Source organism: Sceloporus occidentalis, unplaced genomic scaffold (genome assembly GCF_023333645.1).
Source record: "Sceloporus occidentalis isolate IW3139 unplaced genomic scaffold, rSceOcc1.0.p SCAF_3, whole genome shotgun sequence".
In the NCBI taxonomy this organism is placed as follows: domain Eukaryota; kingdom Metazoa; phylum Chordata; class Lepidosauria; order Squamata; family Phrynosomatidae; genus Sceloporus; species Sceloporus occidentalis.
In genome coordinates, this window is record NW_028316983.1 from 171,708,139 (window position 1) to 171,730,503 (window position 22,365).

A 22,365-nucleotide genomic window follows, 5' to 3' on the forward strand; every position below is an offset into this window, starting at 1 on the left:
AGATGGTTTCAGCCATTCAATTAAATTTTAATTCAGAAACAAGTATGTGGACGTAAACATTAGATGTAGCAACACAATCTCCATTAGATACAGGCAAACAACTAACACAAATGTCAAAACACAAATCTTTTAGCTGTTGCATGTCTTGTGCAATTGGGAGCTTTGATCAGCCCCCAGAAGGAAGACAACAATAGATTCCTCTGCAGTAGAATGAGAAGCAGCTTAGTGAACAAAGGTAAAGCAGAATGACCAACCTGAAAAGAGCCCAACTAAGGTAACCCAAAAAGAGCCAGACTCCTCTCCTCATACATTAGTTTGGCTCAGCATCTCTTCTTAGTTCATGCTTCTAGCTAGGAAGTGTTGCCATCTACGAACCTCACTCCATTTCATTTTCAGTACAGTAAGTTTGGTGTTTCTGATGTGCCAATCAATGATTTACTTCTCTGATGAGCCATGATAGAATGACAACTTTTCCTTATTCTTGTTTTCATGGAAAACCCGGAGGAAGCTTTCTGGGCATCATCTTATTACCTCGGGCAAAGAATTCACTTTGTCCTGAGAAACGTAGCAAGCGGCTTGTAGGTTCCCAGGAACAGGAATGCTCCAGATGGCTATTACTTAATTCTCCTTAAATCTCCCCTACTGATGAAAAGAAGAGGAGCGGGAATATATGTTACATACAAATGCCTACTTAGAAGCCCTGGCCAGACTATCCAAGAGTGCAGTATTGTTTTTGGTAACTGATTTTAAAATATTTAATTTCTAAATAAAATTCCTGTTCTGCACAGAAGCAACTGAGACTAAATCACAAGTCTGCAAGAGACAGAATTCAGTGATATTACTATTCTGGCAGCTCCTAGTTTAAGGAAGGTCAGCCAAAGAAATCTACTGATGGTCCATCTAAAACAATAAAACAATCAATCTGGATACATTGCAAGTGAATTGGAACATCATAATTCTCCTTAGTCTGAATTGCTCCCACCTTTGAATTCTGTTTTCTTCATTGTTTCATGGAAAGCACTCTTCTTAAATAACTTCAAATACTATATATTCTTTGGAAAATCATGACCATTAAAAGTTTGAGGAAAATTAATGAAATAATGCTGCTTCTTGCAGGACGGAATGTGTCTAGAGCCATACTGGCAACAGAGAAATTTGCCAGAAGATGGTTAATCAGTGAAAGACAGTAGTTTCATTTGTTTTTACCATTATTGTATGAGATTGTACATTTTGTACATGCTTTTAAATAATCCCACATCTCTCTCTCTCTCGTTTTATCTTCCGAAATGGAGCTCAAGGAATGCAATAAATAAGTGTAGTTAAAACATAAACTGAAATTATAGATTAGATATGATTTATGCCAGATTAAAATTATATTGGATTAGATCAACTACTAAAAGAAGGCTGCACAGCCTGGACATAAATCTTGTGTAATGAACAGGAAAAAACAAACAAACAAAAAAAAAAACAAAAAGAGAAAATGGACTTTGTATGAAGATACCAAACAGTAGCTATTTAGAAAACTTTTGCACTTCTCTAAATAATGTCCTATATGGGCACAAAGTGATCTTATTTGCAACATTTCTAAGAATAGAGCTAGATCTGTAGTCTTGTTTGATTTTATGGGAAAATCACTTTAGCTTGTGGCATTTGGTGGCTGTGATCAAAACCACAATGCGTTGGAAGGTATAGAAACCTTCCGCCATGTCCAGCCACATGTAAAGCTTGTGTTTCATACTTGCTTCTCCTCCCAGAAAGTGTTGGAAGTCATCATTGCTACAAGAAAGAAAACTGTTACATTTCTGCAACACTGTTAGGTAACCCAGGCATACCTCTTCTCTCCAAGACATGGCTGTTTATCCTGCGGTGACTGTACTAAATTTCTCTTTCAGCACTATTACAGACTTTATGCATGTATATATGTGACTTCAAGTTACCTGTCAACTCATGGCGACCCATGCATTTCATATGATTTTCTTAGGCAAGGAATACACGGAGTGGTTTTGCCATTTCCTTCCTTTGACGTATAGCTTACAGCACCTGATATTCATTGGTGGTCCCCCATCCAAGTATTAACCAGGGCTGACCCTCCTTATCTTCCAAGATCAAATAGGATCTGTTGCTGTTGGGGTATTTAGTCCCCACAGACCTTATACTATGATGTAATTTTCCTATGCCATAGAACCAGTGTATAGAAAAATCCTTTTAACAGTTTGAGCCTTCCCAGAAAAAGATGAGCTATTGGGGGTGTGGATGAGAGATTCATTGAATGATATATTTATCTATAAACGCAGTTTATTCATAGCTCTTCCAAGTACGATTAAAGCTACTTCTCAGTTCAGCAATAAATTGGCAACAAAGGTCATGTAAGGGATCTATATGCAATCTTGGCAGATGATACAGCATGTCTGCCTACACTTGGTTCATGACCTGGGCTGATGCTTTTCTTGATCTTCGTGTAGAAGGAACACCATGATGTCTATTTATAAAGAGAGTGGGAGATGGAGAGTAAACTGTCAGATCAAATTCACTGACACAAAAATATTTTAAAAGGCAAATTAGTAGACAATCTATAGTCAGTTGGGAATAATGGGGCCACAAAAGTATTTTATCGGGATGGTTACAGATCTGTATAAAATGTAAAATGCAGAGCAAATACATATGGTAGGGGTAAAGAAAACATTTCCTTGATAACTAATATCAAGTTCAAATAATTTCCTTGAACAGTCTATATTTACCTTGCCTCTTCCTTTAGTTTCTTTTATTTTAAGTCATCAGTCTATTTACTGATGTGTAACTGAGATTTCTGCACTTTCTGTGTAGTACTATGTGAAGTGAATTACTATGGCATAATAAAGTAAATGGCAACTCTGTTGTGCAGCAATCTAAAATCAAGTCTAAAATGAAGATAAACCCAAGTATTTCACTGACAGAAGCTATGCTTGTTTTACAAATGCTGTCAGCACAGATTAATTATATATTCACACCACCTATACATTTGTTCAAAAATACAAAAAAAAAAGAACTAACATTTCTATACATGCTTGATAAAGCAACATTGTTATTATTTAAATAGCATTATCAACATACACAGTGCTTTACAAGGTAACATAAGCAGCATATTGGTCCCTGCCCTGAAGTGCTTACAATCTAATTTTAGACAGAGGTATGGAAGGCAAGGGGAAAACAAGGAATGAAGGCAAGCAAATGCAAATATACAACTTTTGATGGTTTATTGCTGCTGGAGTTCAAGGTTAAAGGGCTAGCTCCGCCTGGAGAACATTATGTCCCCACCCCTGATGGTGCTGGGTTCCTTTCTCAGCAGCCCCAGCCAGGCTGGCTGATGGTGAGATTATGGAAGCTGTAGTTCAAAGGTCAAAGTCTACATTCCACTGGACTAGGACAAGATCCCCTGTATAAAGGCAAATTATAATTTGGCCCCCAAGCATAGTTTTCAAAGACAATGCTTACAACTAATCCATCAGCTGATGTTTTAGGATAATAACAAAACAAAACCATTTAACCACCAAAATGCTACTTGAATCACAGGGATGAAAACGATAAAGCATAACCTGTTCAAACATATTAAAAAAGAATGTTGTGATCAAACTGATAAGTTTTTACTGGTCAATTCAATTAACAATCCTAAAAGAAGGGATAGTTATAAGCCCTGAAGAGAATTTCCATCAAAAACACTTTGGTCCCATTCCAAAATATGTTTCTAATTTCGCTGAAGTTACAATTTTGAAAAAGGTACATCTTATCTTATGAAAGCAACCAAAATAGAATTATGAGCACTGCAACTCATGAACTAAGAACAGAGCTTACAAAATGTATTTTATTAAATGAAAAGAATTGTTTTGAAGATCAAATATGAAATAGAATGTACAAAAACTTTACATCTGTTCTTTCAAAGAAATAAAATTCTATCTAGAATTAGCTTACACACATTCCTTCAAAACACAACAGAAAATGAATGTTTTATGGCAGTACAACAATGCACAGAGTAACCTGTGAAAGAACTGCAATTGCAGAGAACTAAATGGGGAAAAAAATCTAAATAGTCTCCTAAATGATACAACTAATCCACAAAGTAACTTAAAAAACATGGAAGCCAATCATATATCCTCTTAGAAGCAAGTGGCAGGTAGATCAAGTGCAGAGTTCACAAAGCTTGCATATAGCACTCTCAGTTCCTATACAAAATATAAATTGTTCTTTCATTTTAAAAAAAACCTTTCTATTTTAGAAGAAAACATATCCCAGTCCATGCAATATATTCCTTACATCATCTTTTTTTTTTAAATGAAGCTTGGTACACAAAGCCATCATGGCAAAAATTTAAAAATGTTTAGTTGCAAATCTTTGCACTATTCTCTTGCATAAGAAGGTTCTGCAGAGCTCATAACTTGTCTTTGGCATATCGCACCAAGTCCCCCTTTAATACTTCTCCTTTAAAAAAGAATATATTCCTTTAGTAAAACACCTTAAAAACTTCTATTTCAGATTTTGTAAAATAATATGTTATGACCTCCTATGTTGCTTTGCAAAATATACATAATATTTGGGAGAGGATGGGAAATTCTCCCACTGGAATTCTGAATGGTTGAAAAAAGAAAACAGATAAATACAAATTCCCTCCCATATGTAGGTTACATGAAATCATTCAGTTCAGCTTCCAATGCTGCTGCCATTTCATCTGCTTCTGAGCTGCTGCCCTCCTCATCTTCATTGCTGGATCCTTTACTGGATTCACTGGCAACATCATCTTCATCAAGTTTTCGCTTGTGACCCCTGCGAACAGAGACAAAGATAGTGGTCTTGATTAAAACAGTGTTCTTATCATGGGTCAATGTCATTAAAAAAATTACAAAGAAAGAAAGAATAAGCAAAGATGACTTGTTGGAGATAAGAGTGGCTTTGGGGAAGAGGATGCTTCCCTCCCATTAACATTTTTTTGTGGGGGGCAACTATGCAAGTTCCAGAGGTGTTGTGGTTCAAATGCGACTCCTGTTCTTTCACACTTGAGGGGCAAATGGCTTTGGACCTCTCTGATGCACAGAAAACATTGCAAGTGGCTCCCCTCTCGGCCAATTTAGCTCTGCAGTCTTCATATCTCTTAAAAGAGGACAAATATATCATTATAGAAAGGGAGCAGGAAGCACACGGTATTTGAACAAGCCAAATTAGTTACAGGAGAACACTAAGCCAGGCTGAGGAGAATGTGGAGAGTAGTAAAACACAAGCCGAATCTTTACCAGAAACTAGAATTTCACCAAAAGCCAAAGGATTAAACAGAAGAATCATTGTTGAGTCAGAATTAACAGGTAGATTTTGTAGGAAAGAAAACACTAAAGGTGCATAGATGTTACTAACAGTGGTGAAAAACAGGTGGTCAAATTAGCCCAAAGGAACAATATACACAACATGTGCATTTAGCAATGTGCTGCACACATTATTTAGAATCTTAGCTAAAAATGGAACACTGAATGCTACTCTATACAACTGTGCAGTGGAGCTGCTTGTTAGTTCTATTTGTATCCATGGGGAATCCATTTAATCTTGAAACTGAAAGTTTCAAAATATTTTGAAGATTAGGTATGTCCAAAGCCTGTTTTTAAAAATTCATTTACTATATGGCAACCTTATAGTAACTCTCTCCCCACTGTGCAAGTGCTTTTCCAATCAATGGTAGCACAGGCAGCATATTTGCCCTTCAGGGCTTTTATGCATACTGGAAGCCCATATTTATCCCACAGTTTAGGGACTACATCACTGTCAGAAAGAGCAAAACCCATGTATGGAACATTAGAGAATTACGGGGGACTGCTTGCATGTACAGCTTGCAAAATTTATCAGTTCACTTGGTGCCTTCCCACCCTATCTCACTTTGTTAGAAGCACACACATACACAGACAATCCCAAGCAAGCCTCCATAGGCAAGCAGAATGGATGAAAGACCAGGCCCTTCACTGGGTTAATGGAACCTATCCCTAATCTGCAAATGTTGAAAGAGCAAGTTGTCAGATAATGAGCTGTCAAAAGGCTTCCTGTACTAAGCTGCATACAATTGCTATATAAACACTAAGCTCTATACAATCAGATGGAATAAGTGGGGAAGTGAGACTGGAAAGCTTTCCCTCCTTTTTCTTTCAGGATATATCTTTCCTCTATGCCAAAAATGGTGACAGTGTAAAAGGAGGTTTAATGGTATATGTACATCTTTCAAGGTTGATAAGGTTTCAGCGATTTTTTTTGTTTTTGGGAATTCTGGGGGGAAATACTACCTCCTGATGTCATTTGAAAATGGCTCTACTTATAACCATGCACATCTGTGTTGTGTATGCTTTTAAACCAGTCCCTTATCACTATGAAGGAAACAATGCAATCACACATCTAAAACACCAGTGTGAGGAATGCAATTAAAGCTGTAACAGCAATCCTTTAATATTACGCTCACAAAAGGTATCACCACCAGTTCTCCCATGTCAACATCACTTCCTTTTGTGAAATGGCAGTTAAAATATTTATAAATTTGTGAACTAAAGCTCTTCCAAAAACATTATGAGAAGAAAAAGGATAAATCATAGTCACACAGCACTGTAGCATGAATCTTAAGAATTAAAGAAGCCATAGCTAAAGAATTTTAAAAAAGATTTCATGCAAACAACCTGCAATGCACATTTATCCTTCTCTCCATCAAAACAGCTTCTTCTTTGTTAGCAACAATGTCAATGTCACAGGGAGGGAGCAGTTAGCACACCAGCTCTGGTACTCATCTTGCAATCTTTCCAAATAGCCTCACAGTCTGAGTATGAGTCCACCTTTCTCAGTTACTGCTATCAGCCATAGTCTTGGCCAAGGGAGGCCAATTTTTCTGTTTCTGAAGGCCGTAACATTTATGTACATATGTGTACAGTGAATCCTCTCTTCCTCCTTGTCAAAACATATACTCCTACATATGCACACACACTCTCCATGCGTCTTTGTACTTCTGGGTTTCGGAGGGGGAGGGGGAACTCTGCAAGTTATAGTGCACTGGGATGATTCACTTCATACACTGTTTTCCACCACAAAATCATAGTGGCATGGAGCAGAATTTGAAGCAACCTGGAACTCCATGGGAAGGCTAGCTGCATAGAAGTCCTGAGGGTCATACATGGGCTACCTATAGCTGGTTCTGGTGATGGCAAATGGGAGTGTTACCTATTGTACGTCAGTGCAAAGCCCATGAATGACTGCTGCTTCACCTCAAACAGAGGTATCCAGCTGGAACGGACATGATTCTCAATGAACTATTTTCAGGCCTATGTGGCACATCATTTTTTATTTCCTCTTTTTGAATAGCAGTTTTATACATTAAATTTCTGCTATCCGTAAGAGCCCTAATGACAGCAATGTTTTCTTCTTAGTCTTCAATGCCTTTTTAGATCAGCCAATCTGAAAATGCTGTCATCATTAAAAGGAGTTTTTCTATTTCACTAGTAATCAATGTTTGTTAGCCTTTCTGTCTTTGGACATATGAAAGCTTAAATGTTATGTATCCTGTTAGTTCTTATTCTGAGAAAAAGAATAAAATACAACATTTTTCAAGTGAAATAACACTTCATGAAACCCCTCTCCCCTTGCTGAACACAAACAATTCTATCTCATTACAATTATTTATACCCCCAAAATTGACCCCCCCAAACCCCTGAGTCGACTTATACATCGGTTAATATGGTAATGGCTTGCCCCTCAAGCATCCTCCCCAGCCCAGCTGTCTCCTGAGGGGGACAGTCAGGCTGAGGAGCAGGAGGAAGGGTGGAAGGAGAAAGAGAAGGCATTTGCCCCTCGAGTTTCTCCTGAACCTGGCTGTCTCCTTCAAGCATTTTCCCCAACCTGTCTGCCTCTCAAAGGGGCAACCAGGTTGAGGAGGGGGAGGAAGAGGAAGCCTCGCCCCTGAAATCTCTCCCCAGCCCGTCTGCCTCCCAAAGGGACAACCAGGCTGAGGGAGAAGGGTGCATGCCGCCTATCCACAATTGTTTGCAGCCACCCCCATGTTTCTTCCTCTTCTGTGAGGAGACAAGTGGGCCAGCTGCAGATAACCAAGGGCAGGTGGATATCCTTTACAGCCTGTTACATGTTCTTAAGTTTTAGCCTCATCGCTTCCAAAAGTCATATAAAAATCCATAATTTTGGCCCTGAAACCTGTCCTCGACTTATACATGAGACTGACTTATAGTTAGTTGGCTATATATAGTAATAGATTCATAAGGAACAATGAAATTGAAGTCAATGGACTACTGGTCTGATTACTTAAAATTATTCTTAACTTCTGTTATGATTAATTATTCTTAAACTGTGAAACAGAGTACAAACATCAAGAACGTGGTAATCTAATTTGTATCTTTAGACAAGCATTTTTAGTAATGTGAGGATACAGCTAATCTAAAATGTAACTTCTCACAATTACACATTTTTAGCTTGTGGTTTTAACTGGTTAAAAACCTTGGTTATAAAAAACAAAAAATAAATTAAAGTACAACACTGTTTATATTAGATGGTTAAACACATACACTGCATACATTTTTCACATGTAGAACTAAAAAGCTTTGATAAAGTTTACAATGATCTTTCAGGTATGTAAAGACTGTGTAACAAAAACTGCGTTTCACAATTCAACTGAATGTAGTAGGTTTTTAAAGTTAAATATTAGTTAAGTGCATGTAAATGCCCATTACATGTTTGATTCTTATTCCAATCCTTTATTTTCATATACTTCCAAACACATCTGTAAAGTAATAGTTAAATTAAACTACTATGATTACTAAGGGAACACAACCCCCCCACCACCAATCTTGTCCCTCTGTACTATGCATGGACAACTTTTAGGTGTCTAGGCAGCCTTTTCACTCTCCCTCACCTCAGTTTCATAAACCAAAAGTATTTCAGATGAAAATAAAGGTAAATACCATCACCAGAAGCTGGGAAATTAGGTAGTGGTGAATGGCACTATTTATCATTTAAGGGACACTTCAGGCTTGAAATAGTCCCTTTTAGAAATAGGTATTCTTCTCTTTTGGGGTTGAGAAAAATGGGAGTGTGCTCCAAACACCAATTAGCTGGTCTGCAGGGTCCTGAAGAAATACAACGGGATCTCAGGATAAGTGTGCATTTGTATGAGTATGGGCCAGTACAGATCGGCATGAAAAGCCTGCTTGGGGGTGTGGTGTAGGCACAACATGTGTGCCCGTGATGCATGGTAGCTGGCTTCTGGGTGCTCTAGCAGTGAGGTGTTAAGACACTGCATGCTGCCAGAGTGCAGTAAAGCTGAAAGCCAGCTTTTTGCTGCTTCTTTTTGAGCCGGCATAAAGGCAGTTTGGGGCTGCAGTATATGGTTGCCATGGCCCAATCCGGCTTTCTCAGGGGTGGTTTCAAGCCACCCCTTTGCGGTGGTCTGTTCTGTCCCTATGTGAGACAAGAAGGCTGTGTGTGTAAAACTGAGTATTACAGGTAAGGATGATTGGGGCTACTGATCTGACCTAACTGAATGCGCTCTCCTTTACGTAAACAACATTTTATATGTTTCTTGCAGTCAAATACATGGAACTATCCTCATACTTATGCCAACATTTTTAGTTAGAAAGAGATTTACCTCTAAGATTTTTCAGATCCTTTCACATTAACCATTCTTACTTTCCTTTTTTTCTTGTGTGTCTTTTCATGTATTACTCACTAGATGCATATTTTTATTTCATAAACTGTTATAAAAATCCTTATTTGCATATGGATATATTTCAGTCAATCCCTGCAGTACAATTCAGAACATGCTACAGTGAAAACAACTTGTTTAGCAGCACTTTGCACAGACATTTTAAGTATTCATATTGTGCCAAAAAGACATTAAATATTACAGTGATTTGGATTAATGGACTTCAGTTATTACAAACATCTGAACAGTACTTTTAGAGTTCATTTGGTAAACTAAAGAGCACTCAACTGGATGCAGCTGGGATTTGGTGAACCAGTTTTCTTTAGGCTACTAGTGCTACTTCTAAAGTCAGGTTGCTTTTTGTACAAGCATGAAAGAATTTAATAGTATATGTTATTATAAAATTACATATTCTTAGTACTGAGGATCATAGAATCATAAAAATATCAAAACAGTCTATTGGTGCAGGGAGAAAGTAGGAGAAGGATGTCAGGAATCCACCAGTCTGTTTACTAAAATTTCAATAGTTTATTAAAATAGTTTGCTTTTCTATGACTCATTCTTCAAGACAAATAACAGATAATATCACGCTATTATACTTTCAGGTGGCTTGAGGGAATTACACAATGCTCTCTGCTAAGGAAGAGTATTTGCAAAATTTCTCTAACAGACTGTATCAACAAGCTATGAGGAGGAAAACTATGCAATTTCTCATTTCCATGTAAAAGAACAAGACAAGTGAGAATTTATATTCCTAACACCTATCATTCTCACACTTGAAGAAAACTGATAATTGCATTAATGTGACAAATCCTTCTTGTAATATTAACCTTCTGTTGTTTTGTCCATACTGTACGGTACTCTACTGTAGAACAGCATGGTCAACTGTCAGGAATTGGGGAGCATACTGGAGGAGATTTTTTGGGAGGGACACTGTTAAAAAGACCTTGGGTGACTGTACAAGACTTGCAATTAGCCTGATGTAGAATTGTACCTTTTACAAAGTATTCAAGAACAATTTTATTTACTTGCACATTTAAGCATACTGTACTTTTTTTTGGTTAAATTATTATAAATGTAGTTTTTAATTTTTATTAATAACATTTAAGTTGGATAGTGCATTGTGCCCTTGGAATCTGCTGGGGTTTGGTTCCAGGACCACTTGTGGATATAAAAATCTGTCGATACTCATGTCCCATTAAATACAATGGTATAGTAAAATGGTATCTTTTTATATAAAATGGCAAAATCAGGGTTTGCCTTTTGTAATGTATATATATTCAAAATATTTTCAAACCATGGATGTTTAAATCAGTGGATAAAAAATCCATGGATATGGAGGGTTGACTGTACAGTACATTAGGCAATCTTAAAATATATTTAATACAATTATTTTTGGATTAGTATTTCAAAGAGCAAAAAAGAACTCTAGAAATGTTGAATTTTGAAGGTATTTGAAATTTCGTGTTACCTCCTCCAAAAACACACTTTTTGTCAAAACCCAAGATTACTTTAACACATGTCTACTGCCACAATGTATCTTTCTGAAGTTTCCTGAAATACAATTAACCTGAAGAGCAGTTGTGCCAATTAGACAACATATCAGAATTAAGTGCAAGCTCCCAACAGAAGGGAAAAATCTTCCTTGCACATACTTCTGACAACCTTCATTGTGCTTTCATATAATAGCAATAAGTATAACAGGTATTTCCACATACATTTTTGTGACTGTCTCTAAGTAACTCCAAGAGTTTTTAATCTTTACTGAAGTGTTCCCAGAAAGAAAATGAATAGAAATGCACTCCAGCTTCCTTTGAATTCATTAGGTGGCCGTGAACAAACTGTTATTAGTTTGAATTTTTCATGTTGAAAAGGAGTTGATAATGAAATACCCATTAGGATGACTATGAAAAAAATGGGCATTATGAAGTAGCCCCACATTCTTGGATACTATGTAACTAGCTTAGATGGATTTTCTATGTAGCGTAGGAATATTTCTAAACAGTCTAAAAATAGCTGGATTTTAAAGAACAGACAAGCTAGTATCTATTATATTGTAATTATGAGTACCTCCATGTAAAATACCTCTGACACCTGATTATCAATGCTACATTATGCTTGCATAATACTTCATACAACAGTTGCAAGCAAACAGCCTGTTGTTATGCCAGGGAAAATTCTAACAATTTCAAAATCAAGGTTCAGGTAGGCATCGGTGTAAGAAAGATTGACAAACCTGCTCAATCCTACTCATAATTGAAATAGCAATCATTTTATCTAATTTATTCTAGAGAATGGAAAAAGTAGCAATTCTATTGTAAAGATTTCAACTATTTGTTCTTCCTACAATCCTTACATATTCCCTGGAGTGCAACTGTTTCGAGTCTTAAAATGCATACTGGAATTTTATACACATATCTGCCTCTATCAGCCAGAAAACTATTTTCATGAACCTCAGGGAGGCAAACTAGAATATTGTCAACAACTTTAATTGAAAAAAAACAACAAGTCTGCAAATTAAATTGTGGCAGCACCTAAATTAAGAATTAATTTAAGAATAAAACTGTCAAGCTAATTTTCATTATCCTAGCTCTCTTCATGTATAAGAATGTCAAGAGGGTTATACAGATGTATGCATGCGCATGCATGGAAGTAGCATGTCATCTTAAAGCATCCCCATTAATTTCATAGGGTTTTCTTAGGCAAGGAATGCTCAGAGGTAGTTTTGCCAGTTTTTTCCGCGGAAAGGAAAGGACCTGGTATTTGTTGGTGGCCTCCCATCCAAGTACTATCCAGAGCTAACTCTGCTTAGATTCCAAGATGACCCTTCACATTTACTGCACATGTAACACACAGAAGTATATTGACTCCTCTATTTTCACAACACAATTTGTTTTCTGCCTTCAAATAAAACAATGGAAGCATTCATACGTATCACATGTAAACATTAGTAGAAACAAGGAAACAAAAAACACTTCACATAGGATGACAGGTTTGTCAATAGTATAAAGACCAAAAACACATCATAACTTAGATTGGGTTTTTCTTTTTCCAATCTTCATCATCTTCAAAATCAAATATCTCAATGCCCTCTTCCTTATCCATATCTAAAATACTGCCCCAGACCAACGGTCACCTACAGTTTTATGGAAACTACAAAAACAGCTTCTACTATGATGGTGATACTACTGCTGTTCACTAAGCTCAAACCATTGACAATATTGTTCTGGATAATAAGGAAACAATTATGGATTTTATTCCACATGCTACCTCCAATTTTATGTGTACACTAGTGCTGGGATATTTTTCCTTTCCTCTTGTGCAGCTTCCCCTGGTATAAAAAACAAAACAAAAATAAAAGATGTTCTGGAGACTTCAGTCCAGTCCACACTGCGTAAATAATCCAGTTTGACACTGCTTTAACTGCCCCTGCTCAGTGCTAGAGGATCCTGTGAATTTTAGTTTATTATGGCACCAGAGCTCTCTGACAAAGAAGGCTAAATGTCTCACAAAACTAGAATTCCGTAGCATTTAGCCAGGGCAGTTAAAACAGTCTCAAACTAGATTATTTCTGCAGTGCGGATTGGACCTTCCTTGACCAAATGGAGCATGCTTTTAAGATGCATGGGGGTTTGTAAGAAGGAAACAGATTGCCTCTTCTACTTGGGGAAGCACTCTACTATATTTTGGCAAATGTCTTTCAAGAAAAAAATAGAACAACAAATGAATGACCTTCACACTTACTAAGATTACATTCTTTTCAATGTTATGTTGAGGATGATGATACTGAAGATTAAGCTATAATAAATCTTTATAAATCCTGTATAAACACCCTGGAGCATTTATTACACAATTGAAAATACACCTGAAAGCACTGGAAACTCAGGACATTAAGACAATGTTATAATTACTGAAATCAGAAATAAGCAATTAGCAATACAAAGAAGGCATGGCCCCTTCATCTTCTACAGCAACTGTTTCAAATACTGAAGAATATATTCTAAGTGCAGCAGTAAATGAAGGAAAATGGTTTTTGAAGGAACAAAAGCACATTTACCAAAGCAAACTCTTGAAGAACTCGTGTTAATTGTTCTCATCTCACTCAAAACAGAAAGCGCACTCCCTGCCTTTGTTATCACAGGCACAGAGGTAATTCCTGTCCATTAGCATAACAATGTACATTAGATCGAAAACAGTGGAAAGAGTGGCCTGGTTGTGGTAATGGGCACAATGTAACAGAATTTGGCTTATTAATACAAATAGAGATAAAGAAAATCAAGTGGGAGTTGACAAGAAGGAAGAAATATGAATAAATGACAGCTCGGAAAGTTTGAGAGGAGGCTTGGAAGAGAAGAAAGAAATAGTGTAGAAGAACAGTGTTGCAGAGAGTGCTCTGGGTGTCATGAGCAGAACAGAAAATGCATGATGACAACAACAGCAACAAGAAAAAGACACCAGACTGGAAAGCAGGTGTCTTGCACAGAGCATTGAGAGAGGAGATACACTTAAAGATCGAGACAGCAATGCTTTTAGGTAGCAAGAAACAAGTACTTAAGGACATAGCATCAGTATTAGGAACAAAACCAAGTTCAGAAACGTTATTATGAAGAAACTGGTGTAAAGAGATAGCAGGAATGAAGGCCTGCATTAAGTTTTTACTGAGAGGAAATAACAGAAATTTGTATGCAGGAGCAGGAGAACTTGAATGAGAGAAGCATCTCACTCATATCTGAAGTGTTTATCTTCTAAAGTGATGAAAGTATAGGTGTATGGACATTGTAATCTTAATTTTGACTAATCCTCTTCTGCTATCAGCAAGAAACCTAGAAAAATATGCTGTCACATAGTTACCAGATCTGCAGATTAACAAAATTCAGGGCAGCCACAGTCAGCTATTTGTATTCACTAAAGACGGGCTTAAATCCAATTATTTTGCCAACTAGAGCAGACAGAGTGCAACAACAGAACGTAAGGGTTGACTTGCCAAATTCCAGCTGATTCAATGGTCTACTCTAGCTGGAACTGAAACTGGATTTAGGCCATGAGAATGAATAACTATAATTTTCAGAATCATTTATCTGTGGTACTTCTATGAGAATCAAAGAAGACCAACAGTTGATTAATCATGCACAGAAATATGTTACGTTCATATTACATATAGAAGTTTGCCTAACTGATAATGTATATGTCGAAGGTTTCTTTGGTGGATGCAGAAGTTAGAGTAGGTCTAGAGATAAAGAGTCCAAATAGCTAGATTAAAATATAGTTCTAGATCATTTAAGTTCTCCTACTTCACAGGTCTTGACAGCTCTGTCAAAAGTATATTATACAGTTGGCCCTCCATATCCACGAATTCAACCATCTACAGCTTTAAAATATTAAAAAATATATATACAGTATAAATTCCCAAAAGCAAACCTTGATTTTGCCATTTTGTATAAGTGTAGTGATCTGGGGGTGATCCCTGGAGCAACCAGCCCTGTGCATGGCTCTTACTCCCAGGGCGTCCCCTTCACACTTTCCCCTCTAGGATCTCCTAGGTCTCCATTCCCACTCCCTGCTGAGCTGAATGAGACCCCTTGAGATCCTGTTCTTCTTCGCTGCCACCACCCAGTGAATCTCAATGAACTACCTTTCCCTAAGCACACACTGGGACTTGCTAGGGAGAGATCTAGTTTCCGTTTCCTTGTTAACTTAGCAACCAGTAGCCGAGCTAAGACGCGTGTACAGGAGCAGAGAGAGACAGCAGATACTTTTAAAGAAAGATATTTATTTTAAAGAAATAGAATAGGATAGGAAGATATCATTCATGCAAAGCCTCCTTGCCTTGCAGGTACAGAGAGCATAGTTACAAAGTATTCATTTCAGGCAAGCTATTGGATAAACATAACAAAACCTAGACGCACTAGCTAACACAGTTCCTAGCTACTCACACAGTGATGGGATTTGCAGTTCGTGTTGAGTTTCTGGATGCAGGGAGCTGGCTTCTTGCCAACTCCACCTGCATTCCTCACAGCAGGGTCCCCAGCTGCCCAGAGAACCAAGAAAACATCTGGTTTCCCCCAAGAAGAGGGAGGGAGAGACAAAAGACCACAAAGGGTTTTTAAAGGCTACTCAAGGAATGTTCTTGAATCTCCCGGTCCTACTCTCTGATTGGTCAGTTAGACCTTACCCCAGCTATGATGTCACAGCTCATTAGCATGTGATGTCAGCTCTCATTAGCATGTACCTCCCCCCAGATTAACCCTTTATGGTTCAGGGGAAGTCCCCAAATGACTGGAGGGCCCAGTCATTACAATAAGGAACATCATTTTATTATTTTATTGTATTTAATGGGACTTGAACATCCACAGATTTTGACATTCACAGGTGGTCCTGGAACCAAACCCTAGAGGATACCCACTGTACAAATATTTCCCGGTGAAAAGCACTTTGCTAATAAAAGTCTGACTAACCTGTTTAGCCTTTTATGTTTTACTTCATATAAAAATTACAACATTCCTTTGTGAACACTAAAACATAAAAAAAGATTCTTCCTTTTGATGCATTTCTACAGCTAAAAGAGCTAGTGTTACAAAACTGCCCTGGGATTTATAAACTTTTGGGCTGCAGAGAGAGAAGATCTTATCAATTTCTTTGAAGGAACTGAAACATTTATCTGCTACTGTGAGGGGAAAAAAAAGAATTTGTGGAGCTTGTAAAAAGTTAGGCAAAGTAAGTTAGCAATCATAACAGATGAGTTGTTTAGCAAAAAACAAAGAAGGAAGGTTGGAAAAAGGTCAGCATGACTTTCATATTTCTCCAGGGAAAAATATGGTGAAGGTATCTGATAAACTAATGCTGAAATATTTATATCAAACCAAGACTGTATCAAAGCTACAGAGGAAACATACATACTAACACTAAGGCTGTCTTTAAAATGCATTCACTTTACTTTCTTTGTACACTGTGCTGTACACCATCAAAATGTTCCTGATGCAAAAACATGGAGACTTTTTCAGGAATCTATTGTTCTTTGCCTACTAAGAGGCCTGCGACCTCACTGCAATCGAGACATATTGGATTGCAAAAGAGGGGTCCCTGTTGAGATGCAAATGGACTTTACATTTCCTGGACTTTGAAAATATCCCTATTGCCCCATGGCCAGAAGGAGGAGGAGCCTGGCTGCGAAAGTTAGCCTTCCCAGCATACCTTCTTTACTAAGGACTGAAACAACATGCAGGCTAACATCTTCAATTGTATTTTCCCACTCCTGTTTGATTTGTAACATCTTGCGTGATGAAGAAGCTCATGGAGCTTTGAAAGCTTGCAACAAGTATATTGTGCATTTCAGTTGGCCAATAAAGGTATCACTGATGGATTTTTGTTTGTATTTGTTAAATGGCCAACACAGCTACCCCTGCATGTGTTGTTGCTTATTAACAAGAGGTTATATTACATGTATATTGTTAATTCGTGTCCCCAAACCACCAACTATATTCTCCTTAGAGATATGAACTTTCCAATAAATGAAGGTACGGAGGGGAAAACAAACCTAACCCCCAACTCTAGGCCCTCTTGTTACCTGGAGCTATTTCAGTTGACCTCCCCACCTCCAGCCCAAACCTCCAATGCTTTCAATCCAGAGGAGTAAAATTTAAAGAATAAACACTAAATAAAGAATAAATACCAAAATTGAAAAAAAAAAACACCACTCAAATACAATTTCTCTTTCACCTCTGCCCTGGTTGACAGGACCTGGCAGACCTTGGAATACAGCTGTAGATCCATAGCTCTTAATTCTTTTTAATTCCAATTTGGAATGCCTTGCAGATTTCTTAAGCTACAGATCCCTGTTGTTTGAGTCAGGAAGCTGTGGTATAAGAATTTCATTCATATTGGATGGATCAGTTCAACAACTGATGTAGGAGATCCTGGCTGGAGAAACCAGACCTGTGATCTGGGCCTGACACACACTAAAACCATATCCAGGTGGATTAAAAAACTCCTTGCACTGGTTATGAGGTATTTTCACACCCCATCAAGGAGCTCCAGGGAATAAAAATCGCCAATGACCTCAGGATTACTTATGGGTGTAAAATGAAAAGTATTCCATAAGACCCAAGCATCCAGAACCAGAAAACACGTGTTTGCATTAGTTGTAAATAGCTGGAAAAATGTCTGTGTCTCAAAAGTATTACCACTGTTATTTCCACTTAAACAGCAACAAAACACAACTCTATGCTGTCAACCTCAGAATTAGGAAACAGCCATAAATCCTGAAAGAAAAGAAAGAAGCATTGATTTGTTTGAAGATCTAACAATCGTATTGTAATTTTTTACCCTGCTACTCTCTGCTGATGGAAATAATTTCCATTAGCATTACACAACCATCATTAATTTCATACCCTATTTTCTTGGTTTACATGGCTTGTCCTGTCAGAATGAGCACTTACATCTGAACTCAAGCAATTGTTTATCACTAATTAGATATGCCAGTGGTGTTTACCACATTAAATGGAGCCCTGGTGGCGCAGTGGTTAAATGCCTGTACTGCAGCCATTTACTCAAAACCACAAGGTTGCGAGTTCAAGACCAGCAAAAGGGCCCAAGCTCGACTCAGGCTTGCATCCTTCCGAGGTCGCTAAAATGAGTACCCAGACTGTTGGGGGCAAATTAGCTTACTTGCTAATTAGCTTACTTGCTGTTCACCGCTATGATCTTTGGAATAGTGGTATATAAATAAAACAAATTATTTATTATTATTATTATTATTATTATTATTATTATTATTAAAGCTATTTAATGAACATGATCCAAATGTCCTGAAAGGCAGTCCATTTGCTTGCTTCCCAACTGCAGAACCTCAAGTATGTTTGTGAGTACAAAAAAATCTCTTGAAGTTCTGTAGTACTATGTAATAGCAGTTCCCTGTGCTGGATGTCACAGTTCTTCCAAAAGTTCATATTACCCAATGATACATCACTGCCAGGAGCAGTAGGCCAACACATCCCTTCAACTCAGTGATGTAATTTTGGCAGGGATTTCCCCATTCCATGCCTTAAATACACACAGTATCTTTTTTGTTTCAGAAATTACAATGTATTGAATACTCTCTGTAAGGAGTAGATCAAAGGTTTCCCAGCACCATTTTTTCATTTACAATCTTCACTGGATCCAGGAATTCCCAAATGATACCTCTGCTTGTTCTGCAGTAAAGTGTTTGTGGGTCTCTGATTCATGTCCTTCTATCCCTGCCTCTTGTGACATCATGATTTTTCCTTTGCTTATTCCTAGACAGGATTGAGTGAGCATGCACTGGCTGTTTTTCTACCTGTATGTTAACATTTTAGCTGGGGGGTGGGGGTGGGAGGGAGGGGAGGAGTTGTTCCCCGCTCAAGAACTCACTGGCTTCTTCAAATTGTGTTTCACCCACAAAATAGTATGGGGCATCTTATGCCTCAATACTTTACACTGTGTGAGGCAAAACCTTTTAACCCAATGGTAAAATGCAGCGACTTAGTGGGACCATTTTCTGTCTACTGCTTGTCAGTAAAAAAAAAGGGGAGGAAAGATCTGTACATGGTAGATTGCTGATATTTTGAAATATTGTTTACAACTCTTCAGGTGACAGTGTTAGAAAATGCCCATTTCGCTGTACTGGTTCTGTGTTAATTCTGCAACGGGGAATGTGACTCTGGGATGTTAAATGTCCTGTCTGTTAGGATGAATGTTAATGGAATCTATTGTTATAAAACTGCTGATCAGAGGTCAAGTTCAAGTCTCACTTAATTTTCACTGGTGATTGGAAAGCTAAAGTGTTAAACTCTTGTAACACTAAAGAAGCAAACTTAACAAACACCTTAAAATCAGAATCACAGAATGTATTTTGCTAATTTGAGAAGTGTAAATTACAGTAATTTATGGTAATTTGAAGAAGTATGATAGTGGTTGTTCTGTAACACTCCACCTTGCATGCTTAAGGTGAATACATTTGAAGGCCAAAGCAAAAACTACGATGGCACATGATGTAATTTAATCCAGGCACAGAGAAAATGCAGTCCATGGGGAAAATGAAGTGCTCAGCCCATTTTGCAGCCCTTGTCAGTCCCCAATTGTTTGTTTTTTAACCCAGATTTTTCCACGCTATTTTACATGCACAAATGGTCCAAAAGTGAAGAATATTGCCAACAAACATGATAGTTAATTCCACTACTGCCTAGAAGCAATGCAATTTTTTTAAAGTTCTGTATGATTTATTTATTTGTATTACAGTACAATTCAATAATCTGCTTGTCTGTTTTATCTGACTTGCTGTGGCTTCTCCGTAACACCTGGCCAGCTGCCACCTCTTGGTCAGCGACCTCATAGACCGTAATGTGGAGTTAGTTCCCTTCCCGGCTCTCGCTTTGTGGGTATGACTTTTCTAGGATGAGCTCCCCCAAGGCACACCACCGGGTTCGGACCTCATGCAAGAACACCTCCAGCTCTTGCTCTATGCAGGCCAGTTGCCATGCACAGGTCCACTGGGCCTGAGTGTAGACAGGAGGGCGAGAGCCACATCGGGGCAGAGCGCAGGTGGGCACCTGGGAGGACGAGGCACACACGGCCACTCTGCTCTCCTTGGTTTCTCCACAAGACCCCCAGCTTCCCTGCCTCTCTGTGTGACATTCCTCTTCTGTGTTGGGGCTGCAGAGAATCTTCTTTGTGCACAGGCAATGGAGAGCGTACATGGCAAAGAGCCACATGGCACAGATGCTGCTGAGTGTGGTCATGGTGGCCAACCAGTTGCTCCCCAATTCCACAGCCCCTGGGCAGAACTGTAAGTGCTGATTGCAAGGTTCTTTCAAAGAACACTCTTGACTTCTTGCGCTCCAGATCAACCAGATCAAAACCGGGAGCCAAAACACACTGAAGTCAGGCATGTTTCAACCGTAAGGTTGCCAAAGGCCAACTGGAGGCAGTCTGGAAACTTCTGGGCCATGCATACATCTCCCACTGTGAATTCATATGACCTCAGGGGTATGCTGAGCTGCCACTGGTTAGTTCAGGTGTTTCCAAAACCATGGTTACAAGGATAACCCCTTGTTATTTTTATTTATTTACTCTATTTATACCCTGGCCTTTCTCCTGGGCTATCGTCCATCGAGGGCTGGTCAGAAGCTTCTTGAAAAGCAATGCAATATTAAATGGTATTTAAAAAAGCACTGGGAAGCACAAGCGTAGCCCACTGGTGGATGGGGGGAATGCAATGGTGAAATATAGCTACCTTAAACTGTCCACTCTTTACAGGAACTCTGTACTACCTGTAGTGTAACAGATGGGTTGTACCACCACATTACATATGTTGCTGATGCAGAACTTAGCTAGAATTTTTAATAAGGTGAAGCTATTTAAAACCAACAAACAAAAAATATACAGCCACCACAACTGAATCAAGTTAGGAAGCAACTTTTCCATTACCAAGTGAACTATGATATTATCTGAATTTAGATTATTCATTAAGATTTCATACAGGGTCCACAACACACATAGAGAGATTCTATAATATGTCTATTGCCCTTAATGTATGAACTTGTATATACAGAATCTTTAATTTCCTCGTGCAAAATCTGGTCTAGCAAAGCTAGTAGCCTAGCTTTTCACTTCAAATGCAAGCAAACAAGCCATGATCAAAATCTTATCTAGTTGCATCAAATTCTCAAACTAAATAAAAACAATAATTAAAGCCCAATGACATGGTAGAAGAATAAAAGCATATTTTCCAAAAAAAAGTTATATGAAGGGAGCTATTTTAATTTTATACAATCTACAATAATGTTAAATATAAGCCTGCTAACCATATTACAGGTCAACAGACATCATCTTAAAATCCAATGTAATGGCAGAAAGAAGACAGAAAATATCTGAATAAAGTCCAGTTGAATGAGTACTACACTGATATGGACTATGTTAGCATATGAAACTAGTAAATGCAAAAATTAACTAATCAAATGCAGCTTCCTCCTGTAAAACTGAAACAGCATTTCTATCTCTGCAGATGATGATGGGCATATTCAGCTAGTTCAGACATTTTAATGTATGTGTGATTATGTGGTGCAGTGATTACAGTGTTGGACTGGGACTTGAAAGATCAGGAGGAGAAGTATATAAATATATAAATAAACTGCTTAGCGTAAGTGCAAAAAAGGGAATCTGGTGCAGTATGGTATGTAGGACAATGACCTAAAAGCATTTTCATGCTGAAGATGGTGCTATAAAACATTTTGTCAAATGGAGTTATTGTAGTGTGATGCTCGGTAAATCATAAAAGTATTATTCATGAGCTTGTTTTCTATCAGATACTCTGTGAAAACTGTCAAGTAGCAGAAAGAAAAATGGACAGACAACAAATTTGGTGAAGTTAATAAATTGCTCTGGCAGAAGACATCTATCTTTTCAGAAGTGTCCTTTAGAAGATATGCAGTCTCTTGGGATAAGAACAATGCATAATAGAATCTCATGTGTGTTTTTTTAAAATTCACTGCATTGACCTTTTTGAAAACGTGTTTTTTTCAAGGTGCTACTCGGCAGCAGCTTATTGTAATTTTTTTAAAAAATCTTTTCTTTTGTCTATTCTGGGACCATCTCTATGACATTGTATTGGGAAGAGAACATATACCTGTGTAGTGAGGTGGGGGTAGATGAGGGGA

At 38.0% G+C, this 22,365-nt stretch overlaps 1 protein-coding gene across 2 annotated transcripts in view; it reads right to left on the reverse strand.

The window, feature by feature from the left end:
* Positions 1-3,216: 3,216 nt before the first annotated feature.
* LOC149317123 (RNA polymerase II subunit A C-terminal domain phosphatase-like) overlaps positions 3,217-22,365 on the reverse strand; it is a 79,208-nt gene continuing 60,059 nt past the window's right edge. Inside the window, exon 13 of one of the 2 annotated variants that reach the window (XM_089516898.1) lies at positions 3,217-4,794. In XM_089516898.1, coding sequence (XP_089373024.1) covers positions 4,653-4,794 — 142 coding nt within the window. In that variant the 3' untranslated portion in view covers positions 3,217-4,652. The remainder of the gene's footprint in view (positions 4,795-22,365) is intronic. The other variant, XR_016280577.1, reaches the window with a different exon arrangement.